General features: G+C 42.6%; 2 protein-coding genes across 4 annotated transcripts; one reads left to right on the top strand and one right to left on the bottom strand.

Annotated features, from left to right (window-relative positions):
- Nucleotides 1-603: 603 nt before the first annotated feature.
- On the bottom strand, nt 604-15,749 carry PLAGL2 (PLAG1 like zinc finger 2). 3 transcript variants are annotated; one of them, XM_062588897.1, is made up of 5 exons: nt 15,651-15,749; nt 12,128-12,351; nt 10,085-10,483; nt 8,562-9,157; nt 604-1,307 (listed from the first exon to the last, which is right to left on the bottom strand). In XM_062588897.1, the coding sequence occupies exons 3-5, from the start codon at nt 10,351-10,353 to the stop codon at nt 1,273-1,275; spliced, it is 900 nt and encodes a 299-aa protein (XP_062444881.1). In that variant the 5' UTR covers nt 10,354-10,483; nt 12,128-12,351; nt 15,651-15,749; the 3' UTR covers nt 604-1,272. The 3 variants fall into 3 exon arrangements, with proteins under 3 accessions (XP_062444881.1, XP_062444880.1, XP_062444879.1); XM_062588896.1 differs by lacking the exon at nt 604-1,307 and having other exon boundaries at nt 5,329-9,157; nt 12,128-12,347; XM_062588895.1 differs by lacking the exon at nt 604-1,307 and having other exon boundaries at nt 5,329-9,157.
- Nucleotides 15,750-15,819: 70 nt separating this feature from the next.
- POFUT1 (protein O-fucosyltransferase 1) lies at nt 15,820-19,052 on the top strand. Its single transcript, XM_062588898.1, is given in 7 exon segments — nt 15,820-15,968; nt 16,071-16,192; nt 16,304-16,486; nt 17,110-17,222; nt 18,346-18,538; nt 18,812-18,861; nt 18,863-19,052. Coding segments are annotated over 7 exon segments (885 nt in total). The 5' UTR covers nt 15,820-15,853; the 3' UTR covers nt 18,972-19,052.
- Nucleotides 19,053-22,267: the final 3,215 nt, after the last annotated feature.

Genomic DNA, 22,267 nt, shown 5'->3' on the forward strand with positions numbered 1-22,267 from the left:
GAAAATAGCAATTTCTTCTGGTGTCCATACTGAGCATTAAACTAGTTCATATGTGGAGAAGTATATGAATGCTGAAAGCTATTTTCAGCTTTTAAACTGTATGCTGGAAATGGATCTCCGAGGGCAGGATTCTCTTCCGATACTCTCTGTCAAAGTGGTACTGTGACTGGTGTTAGCAGATGCTTGTTGCTTATGCTTTAAGACTTGGTTCTTTCCCTCATTCTGGTGCTGACTTTGTAGGAGGGGGCACACACAGGCTTGGGGCAGTTAATTGTGTCGGGGCTATTGGGAAGGGAGGAGCAGGTGGCCAGAGTTATCCTAAATGCTTCCACACTGCTGGTAGTTGTAGTGCAACCAAGCAACCAGAACTTCCTTGCTGAAACAAGATAACGGCATCAGCTGTTACTACACTCAGAAGCAGGGTGCCTTTTCATTTTTTGTGATCTTATTCTCTGCTTGAAAGAAATTTGGATTCATGTAGGGACCTGGGTCTTTGACTTGCCTTATGATTCTGCATTTATTTAAAAAGAAATCATTCCCCTCCAAGGAGACGCTTAGGGCAGATAATTCAAATGCTTTTATTAAACAACTTTGTTATAAAAATGCTTTCCATTTGAACTTCATTTTGTAAAACAATGAAAAAACTAATTAAAGAGATGAACTGTACATTTCCTAATGGCACTTAATATTTTTACAATTTAAAAAACTTATCTTATAAAGCCCCAAAAATATTTCGTTAAAAGAGGTTATTCACTGTGTGTAAAAGTGCTAGAAAGTTTCCTTTTAGAGAAAAAAAATGTCAAGCTCTAACAATGGGAAGCTTTTGCCCTTGACAGCTGTAGGAAAGGAGACCAGATACTGGTACTTCTGAGATACAGAAATGACAGTGTGAATTGCAGTCACAGTGGAAGTTAAAAGATGCTGCATCCCTTCCATCAGCTGTGATGGCTGAGAAATTCCAAGCTGTTTACAGATGTTTACAGGCCCTGGATCAAATGCTGCCCTCTGGTCAGAAACTCGCTCCCGAACAGCACCGTCAAACAGGTGCTGTATGCTGGTACCTGAAGGCAGAATTTGTCCTGCTGTGCCATGGTGCAGCCCTGAGGGGAGGAGGATTCGCAGTGTGATTCCGTCTTAGCCGTAAAGGCCACTCAGTAGCTTTTCCTCCAGCGGCAGTTTCAGAACGTAGCTGCTTCCAGGGGTGAGTCTTCAAGGCTTCCAAGAGTTCCCTGTGCTTGTCCCTCTTGCAAGTACCCAGTTGTCAGACTACCTCTAAGGCAGACTTTTCTCCTTCTTTGTTAAATATCCTTGTTAAAGTAAATTGTTGATACAAACGTTACAAATTTTCTAAAAATAGTTTCTAGAAATTAGGAAACACTACCCCCCCCCCCCAAAAAAAAAAAAAAAAAGTCAAGGCTGAGGTACAAAATAGGGCAGGGAGAAGTCAAACTCAAGACAGGTTTATAGCAAATGTAATTGAATCTGCTGTGCAGATTCCAGCCCACTCAAAGGACCCAAATGTCAGCTCTTTGCCCAAATGTGCTGGATTGTGCACTAGTTTCGGTTGCATCTTGAAGCAAGGTGTGCTGGTACATTCCGTAAGTGTGAGCTTATGCATTCCCTTCAAGTGCAATACAAGGAAATGCAGAGGTAAACGGACTGCTAAGGCAGATGCCAGTAAGTGATCATTTCCTCTGGATGCTTAAACTAGCCAGGATTCCTTTGCTGAGTGATATGTTGTTATTATTTGTTATAAAATGTTGTTATGAATACAGCTATTCCTGTACTGTAGACTTTTATACAGACCTTTCCCTTTATCATCTCAGTATCTTTTGCGTTAGACTTGATTGTCTACTTGCATAGTAGCTGCAGAGAAAAATACTGTGTACGAAGCAAATGCTGAGAATGAAGGTGAAGGTAATTGTCAAAATACATGGGGGGTGTTTGGTTTTGCTTGCTTGTTTGTTTTTTCAAACAAAGAAGCTCGGACTTTCATGTTGAGGATTATATTCCTCTAACAGGAAATGAAGAGCTGACTAATAATAATAAAACAGATTCCAAATTTCATGTTCTTCATCTTTTGTAATGCCTTTGTCACTGTTACTAGCTGTTTTTTCTTATGTGACCTCTCAATACACAGAAGGTATTTCTGTCATGTATATTCATTGTGCATGCTGATACTTAGAGACTAATGGAAAGGCCTGTCGAAGACCTAGCTTCAGATAGGAGCATTCGGTGTTGAAGATGCTTCAGTCTCTTCCTATAGGACTATCTATATACATAAGCAATAAAGGGTACTTTTGATAGGAAAGCAAGAAAATCCCATGTTGTAATTTGTGAGAAGCAGAACATGATCTTTTCTGTGTCTGCCTTTCTGATGATCATATTGAAGATTTCTTTGCTTAATCTGCTTCTGTAGAGGTCTAAAGCATTTACTTACAAATGCTCTGCATAATGGTGGAGCTGGAGATGGCTCTGGATGCAAATCACACAGGAATCCACTAAGGGAATGCCCTGGGAGAAAACTCTTACCTTTCCAGATCAGTAAAACCACAAAATGTCTGCAATATGAGGAAGGATTCCTAAAAGATTCTGGTTATTGACCTGAATAAAGTGAGTACATTTTGGGAGGTAGGGGGGAATGGACGTGACACACAGGAAAGCCTAATGCAACTATGCATGAATTCATTGTGCAGCAAGGACAGCAGCACCCGAGAGGAATCTACTGCCACTGGGGAGAAGGTGGGAGGGAAAAGAGGTAAGAAACAGGAAAGAAAGAGGTCCTGTAAGAAGAGAGTTATGTCAGGAGTAATGATGGGTTTCCAGGTGTAGAGGTTGCTTTACAAAGGCAGTCATCCCAGCACTCTACAGGGAAAGAGACAAAGGTTTGGGAGGGTTATCAAGGTCCATGATGCGCTATTGGCTAAACCAAACTGCCTTCCCATATCATGCAGGTGTCAGGTACAGTTGTATTTAGAGCTATAGATATCAATTCTCATCTTTGAGAATAGGGAAAAATACAAGAGCTAAGTTACGAAAAAGAAACAAGCAAATTTTGGATAAAGATGGAAACCCATAACATCTTAATGAAGTGGTGCCGTTGTTTTACATGGATTCACGTACTTCACCCTTCGGTGGCAGAACAGCTAAAGGACTTGGACAAGCCATTAACTAAAAATAGGCACCCAAGGGAGAATCCAGTGAGCCTGAGTAACTAGGCTTAGAAAGGATAAGCAAGAAGGTGGGGTGACTGGGGAAAGCATTTTTGAAGATTTTTTTTGGTAAAAGTCTTAATTGCAGGAAGTAGAAAATGCCTCTGCAGGATTATTCTTTCCAGACTGCAAGGGTGATGCCATGTCAGAGAAAGGAAATGGGGATTTTCAGAATGAACTGCAGGAAATCTTCCCAGCAGCTGCAATTCACCTGTCAGCAATGAAGGAATTAAAGAACAAAGAGGTGAGCTTCCAACAAAAGTACTAGAATCATCAATCTATCTGAGAAGAAGAAAGGGAACCCCACTGAAGTGACATTTTCCAATGTTATTTGAGGCTAAAGGCCAGGCACTATTGTGAGACGGTTGAACAGGATGACAAAATGCTGTACGTGAAATTCAGTGGAAACAAATACAAGTTAATGTGTTGTTCCTTCATACAAATGAATTTTGAGCCAGCTATAATCCCATGGGGAAAAGATCTTCAGCCTTTCACATAGCTCTAGAAATCTGAGTCTAGGAAGGACTGATTAGGAGAGTTAACCTCATGCTGCCATGGGAATGGCTTATCTTGTATGTTTTCTAATGAGTGAGCTGGAATGGTACTTATCTCTGGTGAGACATTACGCCCTTCTCTTTTTGAGAATTTAGGGAGATTCTGACTTACAAATGCTGACATGTTTGTGTCCTGTCCTTTCACAAATTTGCTCTAAGTTTTAGCTTGTCTTCACAGTTCCTGTGGATCTTAAACCCCCAAGTCAGTTTAGTAAATAGGTGTTCTTTTTAAAGAAGTGTGGCTAAACCCTTCTGGGCAATTATTTGCTGTAGCCGTTTCTCTTGAGCTCAATTTGTTGACACCTTTCTGCTATAGCTGTGCCTGGAATAAAGATATTATGGGATGATTCACAGGGCTGTCCTACTGAAGCAGTCCTGGTCCTGTAGCTAGCAGTTGTAATGCTCATCTTTGGAATCTTTCTGCTTTGTACTCAGTGGGATAAGAATGTGACATTTGGGCTTGCATAGTGCTTATCACAGATGAGTTTTATCTGTTCTGACAGATTCAACCTCTGAGTGGTATTGCTCTCTCAAACAACTGGTGCTTAGTGTCTCAAATATCGTAGAACTTCTCTGCTGTCCTCTCTCAGTGTAAAAACAAATCTTCCTGGCTGTCTTTTATTCATTTAGCCTCTTTCAAATATTGCTTTAAAAATGCCTCTCTTCCATCCAAACTATTTTATGTCTTCCAAGATGGCTTAACTTGTATTTGTCATGAGTGAATTGCAATAATATCTTGCACCATAGAGTTCCTACTCTTGGTCCCCCAATGATCTGCAAAATAAGAATGTATATATGCAAATATTATGCCTGATCCTATATTTACTAACACTGATGCTTTGAGTCTTTGGAGAGAACTTTCATATTCGCCCACCACTCCCTACAGTTTCCCTATCTTAATAATCATCTTATGATAGAAAGTAGCATGGTGACTTATACATCCCTAAGTCTTGATTTAACAAAAAACTTTGTGACAAAACTTTTTTTTTAACCCCATAATGAGCATAATGGGATGCCGTTCCCTCATGCACAAGTGTCACGAACATAAACAGTACAGTTTTTCAGACTGTGCTACAGCAATCATTCTCACAGTGTGGTAAGTTTAACATTATACTTTCTCTACAATTGCATAAGGAAGAGGTTGTCTAAGCTGACTTGTAATCATTTTTATAACAATTTATTGAAGCTCAGTGCATATTTCCTAATGAATTTAGATTCTGAAGTGGTGCAGTTCATACATTCAAAAATTTCTGTTATGAGCTAACTGAAAAATTTTCACTAACTTCACAAAATAATTTATTATGTGAATAAAGTACTCCGTATTTTGATTCGAAGTTGTCTCATTAGTTTTAGACTGGCTGAGAAAATATTTGCAAATGATTAGTTCTGTTGGGAAACAGGAACTCATATTCAGGTTCCAGTGCAAATACTTGGTATTAGCATGAGCTTGCCTTCTGTGAATGTGGTCCCTTTGTTGGTTTAAACTTTCATTTAATTCACAAACGTTACTGCAATTTTGCTCATTAGAATAGCTGTGAAAAGCAAATAACACATGCAAATAGTAGTGAAATGAATTCCATTTATTCTTTGACAGACTACTGGTAGGAAAGAGATGTCTGGCTCTAAGTTTAGCTACCACTGCTAAAGAAATTCAGTGATGACAGCTGTTCAGAGTACAATGCAGGCATAAAGCAAGAAAGCTGAATGTTATGAAATGGAAGAAAAAAATATATGATGGCATTGCAAAAATCTGATATATCTTCACTTGCAGGAAGTGATCAGTTCTGACCACTTATTTTTCAAAATAAATTCTCTCAACTGAAGATGGATAAGGCTTGCATATGTTTTAACATTATGAAACACTTTACTTTGCAAAGAGAAAAGCAATAGAAGACAGGATTGAGGTATTTAATGATGGTAAACAGAAGAGTAGCTGACATGTTCTATTTACCTTTTCTATGTTAGAGAACAAGAAGGCACTCATTGAACTTTGAAAGGCAACATTTTAAGTGGAGAGAAGGAAGTACTGCATTTAACTCAGGGTCATTGCCACAGGATATTGCTGAGGTAAATAAATCTTATATTACATTTTGATACAAAAGTATTATTTGCAGCATTGCTGGCTAACCTAAAACAATTGATCTATGTTTTGGAGAATCATTGGATCACTAAAGAGTCATTCTGGGAAGAATTACTAAACTAAATTAAAAATAAAATTCTTGAGTAAAATGGAAGGGGGACAAGCCTATGAACAAACAAAGCACAGCTAATCTCATGCTGTGGTATCAATGGCTCAGCAGAAAGTAAAATGCATTAACTGAAATGGATGTATTCTGAGGAAAGGAGGGAAGACAGTATCTGACTTCATTGAAGGAGCTGAGATAACAAAGTAGAGGTAGATTTTGCATTTTCTAAATTTATGGAGAACAATATTGATAGGTTTCCTAGTTCATATTGGCCTATGATGATTCCTGCACGCTGAGGCATTAAGATCTGCGTGTCTATATTCATAAATACGCACTAAAGTATAGCAAAATTGACCTTCGTATGTTACTATCCTGAGTACAAGTGCCCAGGAAAATGAGAACAGGAGACAATACAAATGCTAAATGACATTAGCAGCTCACTCATTAGCAGCTGTTAGTGCCACTTAACAGTTTAACTCTTTTGCTATCAGTAGGTAAACATTCCATAGAAGAATTTTAAGAGGTGGTACAGGGAGCAAGGGAAGCAGAAATTTAAGTTGAGGAGGCAAGGCTTGAGGAAGAGAGAACAAAAAAGCTTGTGGCTCCAAATCTTAAGTGAAAAGGCAACTGCAGATCCAAGCCCTCAGCTTTTGTTAGAACTATTAGTGTTGGGGAAAATGTTTCAAATACAGTGACAAAGTGTAAATGAACCTGGGACCAATTTTTTCCTCCTGATTCCTGGTTGTCATCATCCTAGATTGGAGGTCAAATTGTATCTCTTGAGCTCAAACAGCATGGTATTGACCTCACTGAATGGTTATGTTAAAAAAAAAAAAAAAAGAAAGAAAGAAAGAGAAATTCATATTCTGTCCCTCATTTCAAAACAGATGTCAGAAGTTTGTTCTTGTACAGTTCTGGTATGACAGCACTTGATGCTGCTAGCCCCTACCTAGCTCCTCACCTTGCTTTTTCACATCCTTTGGTTTCCAGAACAGATGCATGATCTATTTGCCTGTATGCTTTACTTAAAAGGGCTCTATCCATACACCACAAAAATAAGCTAAGTTGCGAGAGTTGCGCTGTCCTCTTGATGCATATGGATAGCCAGAGGGAATACGCAGGAAACTGCCACTTACAGCAGCAGGGGCTGAAATGGTCCAAAAAAGCAGTGTATTTCCCCATGGGGGAAGAACTTGAAAGTGAAGAGAAATCAGTGCAACCTGACTTCATTGTGTAAACAGTGTTCTAGCTACACTAGATATAAAACCAGTGTATTCTGATGCCTCCTATTTTTGTAATGGTGGAAACAGATTTACGTTGTGTAAACAATGTTCACTGTAATGAGTTTAACCTAATGGCTCCGTAAAGAAAAATGAGGTGATGTGTCTGAATTCACTGTGTAAACGGTCTTGTTACTTAACACTGATGTGGAGTAAGCTGTATTAGGTGGAGTAAGCTGTATTAGGTGATAGGATGAGAGGTAGTGGGGAAGGGCAACCTCTTCCCCATTGGCTTCATATAGAGTGGGTATCCTGACTTCTCCTCCTCCTCCATGTGGAGGTATTGACTATTTTGCCAGAATTGCAGTGTGATAATATGAAATGGAAGCTGGACTCTTCAAAAGTTTAGCCCAAGATGAAAGAGCCTCAACTCCTTCTCTGGGTCAGTCCCTTCCCAAAGAGGAACACAGCTCCAGGATCTTAGGGAAGGTCAGTGCTAAGTGTGGCTCCTGATTCACAGATTAAAAAATAGATAAAATATATCCAGTCTATTAGATGAAATCTTTTCACTATACAGGACTGGGACTTGCATGGGAATATCTGCTGTTCCAGTCTACAAGTGCTCCCTCCAGTGATCAGAAACCTCCTGTCTGAAACAGCTTTGGAAAGCTTTCACACCCCAAAGGGAAGTAAGAGTTGTGCGTTTTTAAGGCTCTCCACAAAAGGGTGACAGAAAGATCTGTTCTCCAGTGCTATTTTCAGCTTATTGAAATGCCTGGTGGAAACGTGGCAGTGTGGTTGTGCTCAAGCTGGAGGTGAAAACAGGGGGCAATGAATGAAGGGGACCAAAGTTCAGTGAGGCCCCAGTTCCAGGGGAGTCTTGAGGTTGATGTTGCAAAGTGGTAAGCAGTGGCTGTGTCTCTCCCTGTGAGTAGCCCATGACCAATCCCCCTGAAGATACAGGTGGATTGCAAGGAGGAAGATTTAGGGGGAGGAAGCCAAGAAGGTGAGAAAAGTCCATGTTAGCAGCACAGAGAGCCTCTGAAAGGTTAGCAGGGCTCTTGGAAAGCAAAGCCTCGTCCAGAGAGGGTGGCTGAGGCGAAGAGGACTGAGGCTCACCAGATGAGAGAGACAGGCTGCCAGGGAAGTCTGACAAAAAGCTGTCCACCTCTACTTTGGGTAGTTTCTCAGGCAAATATGAGGTAGGTCCGAGCTGATACTTTGGAGGAGGTTGCGGTGGGGAGGAGATGGGAGAAGAAGACTCCAGAGGATAGCTCATTCCCATTGGAAGAGAATTAGGAACCAAAGAATGGGGCATCCCTGAGCTTGGCATGGTTTGGAGATGTGTACTGTACATGCCCACAGGCAACATGCCAGGGAAGCTCTTACCACCTATCATGTCTCTGGATGCCATACATAGGACTGGACTCAGCTCTTCTTTCACTGCTACAGATGAGCTGCAGCTTAGGAGACCCAACATGTCAACTGGCTCTGTCTTTATCTTCAGCAGTTCCTGGGAGTGGCTTTTCTTCATGTGCCTGGTCAGATGATCTTTCCGCCCAAATCTTTGAGCACAGTATTGGCACAGGAAGTCCTTCCGCCCCGTGTGTACTACTAAATGTCTCCGCACATCTTTCCGAGTGTAGAAGCGCCGATCGCAGTGGTCACAGGGATGTTTCTTTTCTTTTGCTCCACCAGAGGCCCGCCTAGAATGAGCTTTGAGGTGCTCCAGCAGGACTTGCGTACTTTCGAATGTCTGGAGACATACTTTACAGCTAAGATCACCACTAGCAGCTGCATGCATGGCCAGATGTCGCCTAAAGCCAAGTTTTGTGTTGTAGTTCTTGCCACACTCAGGACAATGGAGGGCCTCCTTGTTGGGATCATGGGTCTGAAGGTGGTTGCGCAGGTGATCTTTCCGGTGGAACATCTTTTCACAATACATACACTGATGAGGCTTCTGAGCAGAGTGAGTGGCCATATGCCTTTTGGGAGAAAAGCAGGAGAGTTTAGACTAGAGTTCAACCCCTAAGAGAACACATGCTACTTTCTCAAGTTTTTCCTTGTCCTACACTTATTGGCACAAAAATGCCAGCTGGAGTTTTAATGCTACTAAAAAGATGCTGAACAGCCAGCCTAGGCAGCAGTGATTCTCCAGGCACAGAAGCACATTACTAACAACAGTTACAGAATCTAAGTGGTGCCTGTCCTGCCTGGAATGCATCACCTCTGCACTTGATTACTTCAATCTTCTACTCATCTCCTGTTCTCTCTGTTGAGGCTACCAAAAAGGGAAATGACAAAGACAGCCTTGGTAGTTTATGACAAGAAATGCTTGTCTACTGGTGAGACCATTTCATTTCAAGAGGCATCAGTTTGTGGCAATGTCTTTTGACTACCACTGTTGACTGATCTCACCTTGGTATCCTTTACTCTATGAAACCATGTTCCTAGTGATTTTATAATTTATTTTTCTACCCTATATTTCAGTACACAAATAGAAGCTCTACTTCTTCATGCTAGAACAATAACTTTCACAGAAATGCTGCTGTGATTAAAATTACAGAGGTAGGGCTTAGGTAATACGAATGCTATTCTTGCTTTTCAGGTTGTGTGTTTTTTTTTTTTTTTTTTTTTTTTTTGTAAACTTCACTTTATGCTTCAATTTCCTCCTTAGTAATACAGAAAATATCTTGAGCTCAGGATAAAGTATTGTCTGAGGTTCTCTGGAAGGTGCTTAAACAGATGCCAAGTATGGTAATGTCTGGGACTCAACTGCTTTGCAAGGTAACAAGGGCATTCCCCCTCCTCCACCTTCTCAGAAATTATATCAAAAAAACATCATGGAGGGGTTTTCCCCTCTCTTCTGGTAGGAGAGAACTGTTCTGCAGAGGCACTCAGCAGTTACCTACCTATATAGCTTGTACTTAGAAGCAAAGGCTTTGCCACAGTGCAGCTGAGGACAGTTGTATGGTCTCTGCTCAGTATGAGAAAGTGTGTGAGCTCTTAGCTTGTCCACATTAGGGAAGGAGGTCTCCGATATTTCACATTGGCATTTTCCCTGACTTTCAGTCTCTTCACCTCTTGGCCTGGAGACTAATTTCCAGCCTGTCTCCTCCTCCTCCTCCTCCTGCTTTGCATCTTGAATCCAGTTGGGGATACTGGGGAAGAATGCCGTCATGGCAGGTCTAGTAGAACATAGCCATGTCAAGCAGAACTCAAGCCTGCGGGCATCTGGCTGTGATGTCCTGGTACAGCCGTCAGTTGGAACCTTCTGTGGTGAAACTGCTTTAATAGCAAAAAATCTTCATCTGAAATCACAGAATAGTGTTAAGATACTGTATCTCTCATCTGTGCACACAAAGATGTATGAGCATTCAACAAGCACTGTAAGTATGTGAAGATGCTTGTCTTGCACGTCGCTTGTTCGCAGACAAGGGAAACTCCCACCTCTAGAATGTCTGTGCTTTGCAGAATAAAATGTAGTCAATTATGTTACAGTGTGGTAGAGCAGATCAGCTAGAGAGTGCTTCTAACGTGGGAGCACTAGATTTGAGTTTAACCCAGGAATATATCTATATGGCAATCCAATATATGAGATGAAGTGCCAGCAGTAGTTGATGCATTCTGAGCACAGCAGAGATAATTTACTGCTGAGCAGAAAGACATTAAATCACTTCTGTAACACAGAGGATGAGGTTTTATTCTCCCTTAACCCCCTGTTTCTCTTTAGTTCCCTGAACAAAATAATGTTAAATTTCTGTGAATAACATCTTTTTGCAACTATTAAGAGCCTGTGTCACTTGCGTTCGTTTTCTTCTGAAATATTGCAGATAGGTGTGTCTCTGCAGCTCTACCTCACCTTTCCCAGCTTTTTTTTATGGATCTCTTTTCATACTTTTTGCTTATACTTTATAGCTTATTCTTACTTGCTCTTGATTATTATTCATGTGCGAGTATCTTCTAAAGCTTCTCTGAGAAATTAAGGTTCTCATGTAATTTTTTTTCATCCACTCTGCTACAAACTTGGTGAACTGTTAAGACCACCTCCAAGCAAACCAATCTGAATTACCATACATGGGTCAATAGGAGAGTGGAGGAAAACCTGCTACTCTCAGCAACACTGCACATTTTTCAAAAAGATAACAGATTCTGCTTCTCTTCAGAGTATGTTTAGTCATGGTATTTTCTCTTTTCTACTGCAGGGCAGATTCCACCTCTCTCAATTAGCATGTTTTCTATAGTAATGAGCAAATATCCTTCTTTTACAGTCTCATCCATTGATATAGAAGGTCAAACTGTTTCCTCCTCAACAAAATATACCTCCTACATCCTCTTCATCTACGGGTATTTTTTGTTGGCTTTCATATCCGTGAACATCTATATTAATCGCTGTTAGTAGGTTGGTCTTAAGTTGTATTTGTCTTGTGCATAAAGTCCTGCATTTTTATAAAGTTCCACCAGCACCTGAACTGTTAAATGGTTAGCTGGAATAAAAACCTCAGAATAGATCCTTTTCATTAGTTAGCTGCCTGAGAAACACTTCTTAAAGTAACACAAAACCCTCAAACTCTTTCTTTCTCCATGATTGCTTCAGAAGGAGGAACTTCCTGCCTGCACATCAACATGAGTGCCAGTTGTGGGCAGGATGTGCAACTACGAGGGAACAAACCTATCCCCATTAAGAAAGTGCATGACTGAACGTTATGAATAGATGAAATGACACTAATTGTAACTACACAATCAAATCACGATACCACGAATGGTTCCCTCAGGGTGAAAACACTGGGAAATGGCATGATTCTAGGAATGTATTTCACTAAGCATGAGGTTTCAAAATGACCATCAGGGACAGAATTTGATTTTATGAGGACTGAGCCTACTCGAGCAGAGCACAACAAAGAAAGGATTAAAACTGCTGAGATACCACAGTGTGATGTGATGGCTCCTTTTACCTCTCAGGATGCAGGTGTCCTGCGTTTCAGAATAATCTTTCTTTGTAGGTGTCTAACACTATGAGTATTTCACCTCTTTTGAGGTGGGTGCTGAAAAGTATAAATGAGCTCTATCTCCTGCTTCAGAGTTTTGCACACGTTCCAAGAGTCTTTACCACTTTCTCCAGGTATTTGCTTCTTTCCCTCTGAACAAGCTCAGCCATCTGTTCCAGTTTCAAAGCTACCTGAAAAAAAGACAAAGTTTAAATGTTGCCATCTTTAATATTAAGGCACATGAACTATCACCTTCCAAGCAGAAACTCAAATACTCACAAATGAATTAAAAAATAATTTTCCTGTAATCAATTACTGTAAAATTTCATAAACCTTCCTTTAAAATTTTAAGGTTCTAGAAAGAAAAAGGGCTAATTGTTTGGGTTTCTTTCTAATTCTAAACACTTATCACAGGACACAAGCAGCTGTAAATTAAGAAAAAAATACAGATGAGGATCTTGCATAGTATCAGTGAAACTATTGCAACCTAGTTTTGCTAAAAGTAGTAGCATAAAAATAGCAACAGATCTTTGAAAGAGTAACAACACGATTCATGCTTGGCTAATAAACTCTCTGCATGATCTATATTTTAATTTTCAAAAGATCTTGGCTAGGTTTTTTATGCAACATTTCCCTAAAGAATGTTTCCAATATACTCCCTGTTCAGAATAAGTCTGTAGCTACCAGAGAGAAACAATTACTGTATTTTTTTGAACTCTCAGATATTTTTACCTATACTTCTTCAGAAAACATCTTTCTGATCACAGAATCTATACCAGGACTGGGAAACTTGCTCAACATAAAAGGTTCAGTACTTGTCCTTGAATAATATTTCTAGCCCAAAGAACTCAAGAGATCTCAGATCTGATGGTTACAAAAAAGTCCCGTCACCAGGTCAGTCTTCCTCTCCTTCAATGCTACAGAGGTTAAGAGGTTGTCATGGTGAACAGAGAGCTGGAAAAAGTTTCATCCATCTGAATGCTGGGTTCCTATAGGCTGCCAATTAATATGAAATATTTCATTTCTACATATATCAAGCTTGTGCAAATTAAAGCTAGAAGAGATCATATCAAGTGATGGAGCATATACTGTGTATGAGATTCCACCCATTTATCTTTGCACAGAAAAATGATATGTCTGAGTAAGTACATAGCACAAAAAAGCACTCAGCCTTGACTGAAAGACCTTGGGATAGAGAGCATACCACCTGCTTTGACAGTTTGTTCCGGTGTTTAATCATTCTCAAATCATGGTTCAATTATGTAGCACTTAGTGCTGCACTGCACTATTTCTGCATCTAGATATCACTCTGGTGATGCAGAGTACCATTCCCTCTGTTGCACATGAAAACTCTGTGACCTGTTCTGGGAACCAGATCAGGGAACTGATCCATGTTAAAAACAATCAAGAAAAAATAAAAGGTGCCTGGGTCAGTTCTCTGATCTGAGAACACAGTTGTGCTAATCCTGGTGCAAAGGGCTTACAGCAATAGGGAAGTAGGGACAACTACCCTGGAAGACTGACTGTTGACCTCCTGTATTATGGAGCTGCAGTTTCTTTTTTCACAGAATCAAAAACAGTTGGGGATGGCAGGGACCTCTGGAGATCACCTGTCCAACCCCCTGCTAAAGCAGGGTCAGCTAGAGCAGATTACCCAAGGCTATGTCCAGATAGGTTTTGAATATCTTCAAGGATGGAGACTAAACAATCTCTCCAGGCAGCCTGTTCCATTACTCAACCGCTCTCACGGTAAAAAAAAAAAAAAAAAAAAAAAAAAAAAAAAAAAAAAGTGTTTTTTTTTTTGTGTTCAGATGGAATTTCCTGTGTTTCAGTTTGTGCCTACTACCTCTCATCCTGTCACTGGCAACCACTGAGAAGAGTCTTGCTCTGCCTCCCATATACTTCCCACCAGATCATTATACACATTGATAAGATCCCCACAAGCCATCTCTTCTCCAGGCTAAACAGTCCCAGCTCTTTCTCTAAAGGGCATCTCTCGCATCTAATTCAAAATTGTCTGTCCTTGGCTTCTAGGTGCTGAGTCTCATTATGCCTCTGCTAAGGAGCTGCACCAGTATTGTCACTTTTCTTTCTGAGACATAGCTCTCGGAATGGCTGAGCTTCTGTATTTTGTGGTGGGACTGGGGAAACTGGCCTACAGAATCCTGTGCCCGCACAGTCCTGATCGTCTGCTTCTGCACTGTGCTGGCAGAGCTATTTGTATATCTGCACAGTGCTGTGGCCAAAAGAACTGAAAAGTAACTTCTTGAAATTCTCCTCTCCTAGTCAGATCAGTTCCCCAGTCAGGTTTGCGACAGTATTTAAAGTTTTTAAACTAAAGCAGAAGGTACTAGCTGTGCAGGAGAAATGGGAGAACAGAATCCAGGAGGGAAACTCAACTGAGTACTGGAACTCAACTACAGCCCAGTGTCATAGCTCAAACTCACCTTCTGGACAACCTAAGCCTGAGTGTCAAACATAGCATCAGTTTGTCGGAGACATGGGTTCGCTTATCTTTTATTGATTTTGCTACATGTTGACCACTGACCATAATGCTTTATACTGCTGCAACGACATTTATCAGAGCTCATCTTTCAAAGCCTTCATGCATCATACTGAAATTATTCTATGCTCTTCCTCACAGTGCTCTAATTAAGTTCAGCTCTAATATCTGACTGTAAGGTATTAGTTCCAGATCCCAAATCATTTTTGTGGCTTTTTTTTTTTTTTGTGTGTGTCCAATGCTGTTTTCCAATATCCTTTTTTTAAAAAAGAAGCGAATACCAGAGCTACACGCAACGCTTCGGTACTAGCCTTGCCAATGCAACACATGGATGTAAAAATCACTGTCCTGCTTCCCTGCGCATCCAAGGCTTGTGTTAATCCCTGCTATTATACTTTTGCTACAGCATTCCATGCTGACTGAAATGTCATTCTGATTCCTAATTTCCTCTACGGAAACCACTGTTTTCTCGCAGTGAGTGACTTTGTTTCTAGATTTGTAACTTCTTATGCCCCAACCCGGTCACTTTCCCGACTGAACCGCCCCCAAGCCTTCTCACCGCTTGCCACTCGCGTGGTCCCCTACGGAGCCCGCACACCCGCTCCACGCTCGCTTGCAGACAAGAGCTTGCCGCCCCTCTGCCCCGCGCTCCGAAGAGAAGCCCCCTCCCCGGCTGACGGCAGCCCCCGCCGCAAAATGGCCCCGGGCGCGGCGGCGGCGGCGGCGGCGGCGGCGGCGGCGGCGGGGCCCGCGCGGGGCTGCGCGGGGCGGCGGGAGGCCGCGGCGCCGCACGTGCCCCCGCCCCGCCCCTCCCCCCGTCTCCATGGCGCACCCGGGGGGGAGGGGCGGGCCCGGCCTACGCCCCCCTCGCCCGCCCCTCGCGGCCCCGCCGCCCCCTCGCGCCGCCGCCGAGGGGAGGGCAGGGCAGGGGGCGGGAGGGGGCCGCCGTGACGCCGCCCCGCTCCCGCCCTCCCCCGCCGGACTCACCCGGTTCCCCCGGGCGCCGCCCGGCGCGGCTGCGGCCCCGGCCCCGGCGGCCCCATTGTGCGGGGCATTGTGGGAGTGACGCCGCGCTCGCGCTCGCGCTCCCGCTTCCGCCTCGATGGTGGCCGCTTCCCGCTAGAGCGGCCGTTCCGGCGGGCCCCGGGGCATGCCGGGACGGCGCGGGCCCGCCTCCCTCCTCCGCCGCCATGGCGGCGCCGCCGGTCGCCGTCCTCCTAGCGCTGCTGCCGCTTCTTGCGGGCGGCGGCGGCGCGGGGCCCGCCTGGGAACCCGCCGGTTACCTGCTCTACTGCCCCTGCATGGGTGAGGCCTTCCGGCCGGGGCGGGGCGGGGCGGGCCCCGGCGCCGCGGGGGCCCCGGCGCCGCGGGGGCCCCGCCTCAGGCCTGCTCTCGCCCTTCTCGCAGGCCGCTTCGGGAACCAGGCCGAGCATTTCCTGGGCGCCCTGGCCTTCGCCCGCGCCCTCAACCGCACCCTGGCCGTGCCTCCCTGGATCGAGTACCGCCACCACCGCCCGCCCTACACCAACGTGAGCCGCGGGGCCCCGGGGGGCGGGGAGGCGCGGAGGGGGCTCCGGGCGGGCGCGGCTGGGGCTTGCCTCCTCCCTCCCCGGGAATGAGCCTGTTCCTGCCCTTCCCAGCTGCACGTTTCCTACGCGGAGTACTTTAAGCTGGAGCCTCTCCTCGAGTACCACCGCGTTGTCAGTTTGGAGGAGTTCATGGAGCAGCTGGCGCCCACCCATTGGCCTCCGGGCAAGCGAGTGGCTTACTGCTTCGAAGCAGCAGCTCAGAGAAGTGCTGACAAAAGCACTTGTCCCATGAAGGTAAGATTCCTCTCCCTCTCCACCTGCCCGGTTTGATTTTGCTAGCTTTGATGAAAGCAGTGACCGACTCGCTGAGGTTGGCATTCGTTTGCGGCTTTGTTTAGGAGGTGCACGCTCCCAATCGTTCCCAGTAGCATTCCTTTCACCACTTACCAGCTCAGCTGGCTATGCCCTATTTTGAGTCAGCTCCGTGCCTTGCTTTATCACCACATGCTTGGGATTCAGTTAGACTGTGTAAGTAGGTGTTGTCACTACAGAATTGGTTATGACTAAAAGGCAAATAGATCCGTAACAAAAAGCTTATCTGCTACGGGTCTTTACTTGTTTCCATGCTAGAGTTGTCCAACTGGATTTGAAGCAGCCACCCTAAAATGCAAGTCTGTAGTATTTGAGATTTTTTAGGGCAGCCTTTGTATTAGTTCTCAGTAGACTTTTTAAATGTGTTTAACTCGCTCCTCCTTATGGAGTTAGGTGGCAAGCAGGCTGTTATTTTCAGTATGCTTTCCTCCTATAACAGAAAGAGCACCTGCAGAACTCCTCAGCTTTACAGGCCAGGATTTTGTCCAATCTGTGTTTTAAGGCTCTGTGTATGTATTGAATGAATGCTTGTCTTTCCTTTGCAGGATGGAAACCCATTTGGTCCATTTTGGGATCAGTTCAAAGTGGATTTTGATAAGTCTGAGCTCTTCAAGGGAATTTCATTCAGTTCCACGTATAAGGACCATTGGATCCAAAGGTGGCAAAAAGTTGGGGAAACTTTAGCATGCTGGTGTAGGCATTTAAAGTAACTCTTAAAAACAGTTATGCCCATCACTGTGCTGTCTTTATCATCTTGCGGGGAGGGGGGGAGAGAGATTGGAGTATTTGTTTAGCAATATAATTGAAAACCTTAATGCTCTTTCCATGAAATACTGGCTGAATGGGTTCTTCCTGTGGACAATACTAGCAGTGAACTCTGTTAGCTGATTGATTTCTGAGCTGGTAATTAACACTTAATGGCTGTGTTTATTGACTAAATGTTTAATTGCTCCTCAGAAAGATTTTGGTTCTCAGATACCAATCGTGAACCTTTGCAGGTTATCTCATGTTATCAGAGACACAAGTGAATTTGATCGTATGAGCAGGATTGGATGACAGAATTGCTGTAGCCTGGGATGAAAAATATAATCTCTCATTGCTTGCTAGCTCATTATTGAATGTATCAGATTCTTATCTTTGTGTTGTCCATCAAATGAGATTTGATGAACAACACTTTTTTCACATTTGTTACCAGGTCTGAGGTAAAAAGTAGTATCTGAGTTTTGCTTCTGTTCACATGGCATAATGATTTGGATTCGTCTTGTGTAAAGTGCTCTATATTTCAGGGTGCATCATAATTCCATTGTAACCTTCAAAAAAATCAATCTGCAGCAATTTTGTGTGAGGTTTCAAACTTGGAATATGGAGCTAAGGATGGCATCACTTTCTGAACAGGACTAACTAGTTGACCAGAGTTCAGGCCAGAACTCAGGTCCTGTTTTATGTATGTTTGTTCTAACAGGAACAGAAGTCAAATAGGCCTTCGCTATCAAGTTCCTGAAGACAAAAAAGAGGAAGAGCTTTTCTGCCCTACCTTTTTTGGAGATAGGGGCTTCTAGTCCAGAACTTGTAAAAATAAAGGATGTGGATGGAGCAGTGAAGGCTGGGTCTAAGGCATAAGGCAGCTGCAAGAATTGGGGGCTGAAGAAGCTATTTTCCTGGTGCAAGATATAGTTTACCTTTTTTTTTTTTTTTTTTTTGTAACTATATAATACTACAGTGAGCCGTAAGACTGTTCAGCAGAAAAGCTGAAAGCTTGTGTTCCTGTGTTTAATTTCTAGGTTTCCGCCCTCTGAGCATCCTGTACTTGCCTTGCCTGGAGCTCCAGCCCAGTTTCCAGTCTTAGAGGAGCATCGACCTCTGCATAAGTATATTGTGTGGTCTGACGAAATGGTGAAGAAAGGAGAATCCTATATTCATTCTCTCCTGGTTAGGCCCTACATAGGAATCCATCTGAGGATCGGCTCTGACTGGGTATGACTACTGTGTAGTGCTTGTTGCTGTAGTTCATGCAGTTCCCATAGGCTAGCTGTCATTCTGTGGAAAACACTATCAAAAGAGCATCTCCTGTTCTGGGATGAAAACTTAAACACAGCTCACATTCAGTAATTCACTGTTAGATTATTAGAAATACTATTGAGATTCATATTTCAAACAGACTAACTCTGCCTGCAGTGCAAGGTTCTGTTGGTACCGTTCTCTCTAGCTGTTGCCATTCAAATGTGGTGTTTTTTCTCCTTCCAATAGAAAAATGCTTGTAATATGTTAAAGGATGGGACAGCTGGGCCTCACTTCATGGCTTCACCTCAGTGTGTGGGCTATGACCGAAACACTGCTGTATCTCTTACCATGGACATGTGCCTTCCAGACCTCAAAGAGATCAAGCGTGCTCTCAAGCTCTGGGTAGAAAAGACAGAAGCTAAATCTGTTTATATTGCTACTGATTCTGAGCCCTACACCAAGGAAATACAGCAGTTCTTCCAAGAAAAGGTAATTCTTTCAGAAACTCATTCTAGCAGGAATGCTTTAATAAAGACTTTCCTCAGCTTCTGTTCTGTTGCTGCCACAAGCAGCAGACATTTCAGTGAAATTGAGGTTATGTTCAACAAATAATGGGAAGTACCAGTGTGACCTACTGTTGAAGTAAAACTTAAGACCGCCTAGTGTGCGAGTCAAATGTTGGCATGTTGGTTGTCCTTTGACATACTGAAATATCGATATAGTCCTAAGGCATTTGGAATTTTGTACTAAAATGAAAATAAGTAACTGGCTGTGCTGAGAACATCAGCCACTCTTCTCACTGGATGGATAGACATACTTAGGCAGAGTGTTTCCTGGTTCTGTTTCAGTGTGGTCCTCTGGCTATTAGGTGTCTAAAATGTTTCATGTCCGTTACAAGAAAGTGTCCCCTATAAGTAGCAGCTGGACTAGGTGCAATGGGAGGTGGGGAGTGGATTTTTGAATGGGGAAAACTGTTGGGTTAAATTAGAGAATGAAATTTTGGGAGAAACAAGTTGTGGTAACCCATGTCTTTGGCGAGTGGGCTTGGTATTTGAGCTAGTTGGTGTCAAATAATATGACACTATCTTTAGAATAAAGGCAAATTTTAGAATCAAGGTTTAGGATAAGGCAAAAATAAGGCAGTTGGGATCTAATAAGTTATGTGGCTTTTTTAATATAGCACACAAGTGTGGTATATGTATATCCACAGACAAATATTGGCATCTTGGAGAGAATTTTGTTCAATAAAAATGAAACTGTAAAACTGTTTGGAGAACTCCCTCTTTCCTAGAGGCTGAAGAGCATTGACCTGCATGGTAGTGAATTTTTGACTGACAGATTTCAGTTGAAGATAAGTGATGTCAGTGACTTGTTCATAGAACAATTGTAGTGCAGCTTAAGATAGAGTCCACTCTCTTTCATGTTGTACATCCATATTCCCATTTCTAGTGTTATGCTAAGAGATTTGGATCATATGAGTAGATGTCTGGATTAATTTACTTTCCTTATTTCCCCCTACAGATCAAAGTTGTAACCTTACAGCCTGAAGTGGCCCAGATTGACTTGTATGTTCTTGGCCAGTCTGATCATTTTATTGGGAACTGTGTCTCTTCATTTACCGCCTTTGTGAAACGAGAGCGTGATGTGCATGGAAAACCCTCTTCGTTTTTTGGCATGGACTACCCACCAAGGTTACGGGATGAATTCTGACCAAAAGAGAAACAGGCTTGATAGTTCTCAGAGCTCTGAGCTCAGTACTTTACTGAGGGACCACTCAACATTAACATTGTTCTGCCGTGTGTAGAACATTCAGCCAAACTATGGCAGACTGGTTTTCAAACCTTCGTTACTCTCCACAGTGATTACTAGACTATTCTGTCTGACTTCTCAGTTCTCCCATACTTCTGGCATGAGATCAGACAGAAAGGAAACTTTAGATAATGTAGTTTATAGGAAACTATAAACTACATAGCTTATAAGCTATAGTTTATATAGTTTTCCGTTCTCATTATTTGGGATTTGTCAACAATTATGATCTAGCAGCTGCTCAACTTTATTCTCCTTTATTTTTTTTCTCTTACATCTTAATCATTTTACCTGGAGATGTTGAAGTTTCTTGTTGTCCAAAACTGACCATAAGTTCTCTTTAAGTGCAAAGTATTTTCAGGAAGATCATGTTTCCTGAAAAAGAATGCAAGATAAAACTCAGGCTTGAGAGTTAGAAGGTCTGGGGTTTATCAAGTACTGCTGCTGCCTTATAAGAGCCAATCACCTCTGTGCCTTCATTCCTATTCTCCTGTGAAAAGGGGTTTAAAAGCTACTTCACAACAGTGTTGTGAGAGTAAACACTTGTGGAGCCCTCTCATAAGTGGTGCTACAGAAGTACAGTGGTGTCATGTTGTAACATTACCATTGCCAGTTCAGCCAATCTTAGTACCTGTATTGTCCTGAGGAAGGTGGTTTAGAGGGATGCAGACAGGTAATTTTTTGTAGATAGTCTTAAGTGGTGAATGAGGGTTTTATAGCTGTTAATTTAAGGTGGAGGTCTGTGGTGGAAATGTATCTTTTATTTTTGCGCTAAGAATTCTAAAATAGCCTTAGTATAGATGGATGTATGTCTTATCTAGGTCCACGTTAATGGTTTTCTGATTTTTGTTGTAGTAAAATAATCCCTCTGACAACACAGTTGTCTGTAGGATTGGTTCCCATTGTAGCTATCTGTGGAAATCATTAGCTAATGATGAAGCAGTAACCACAAAAAAAGTTAGTTTGACCCAGTGCAGTTTAGTGCTGTTAACAGTGGTAATCCCTATCTGATAAATATCAATTTGACCAATGCCTTTGGTTACTCCTATGATTTTTTTCAAAGACTGAGTGTAGAACTTTCTGTTTACTCTTTAAAAATGATGACTAGATATGTCTGTAGTACCAAGGTGGCTTCCTCTGATGCACTGTTATTGTCTACAGAATGCTCTCTTAGGTCATTTACTTGGGTTTAATTCTGAATGCCTCACTTTCCCCTCTCACTTTGGAAATGTTTCTGTGGCTTGAAGGAATTTGAAGGTTCAAAGCAAAAGAGGTCTGAATTATAAGTAAGATTCATGAAATGTTAGTGTGGCATAAACTTGTGTCTTGATTCCTCAGTGCTAGCTCCCAGAAACATGTGGGACTGAGTTGTTGCAGGGAATCTAGCTGTTCTTTCATCCTGTAATTGAGTGATTAGAGTTGATGTTTGATTAATACTTTTTGAGTAAAGCACAAGCAGTTTTCTGTAATTGAAGGTTGCTGTTGAGAGCTAGTGCAGGAGCACCAACTAGGGAGACAGCTGAGAGGTTGAGATGTTTTAAGGTGATGATGCATGGCTTGTAGCTAACCTTGTAATTGCATCACATATTGCATCACCTGTTCATCTTCTGCCAAAAGACTGGTGTGAGGGGAACAAAAGTCCTGGGAATTCCATCTGGTTGGCCAAATAGAATTTCCTAGGGTGTTAAACCTAAGGTTGGAATATATGTCATACACTTAGTGTCAGTGGTAGGGCTTCTGGCCACTTAAACCCTGTTTTCCCTCTTCAAGGATGGTGGTCATCCCATCTGGCAATTGTAAAGTTAGCCCTCTCTTGACATGTAACGATGGCTTGGGTGTTACACAGCAGGTCTCTCCCTAGTAGATTATTTGGACTTCCTCTCATTATTAGAAATT

Source organism: Rhea pennata, chromosome 16 (assembly GCF_028389875.1).
Source record: "Rhea pennata isolate bPtePen1 chromosome 16, bPtePen1.pri, whole genome shotgun sequence".
Lineage (NCBI taxonomy): Eukaryota > Metazoa > Chordata > Aves > Rheiformes > Rheidae > Rhea > Rhea pennata.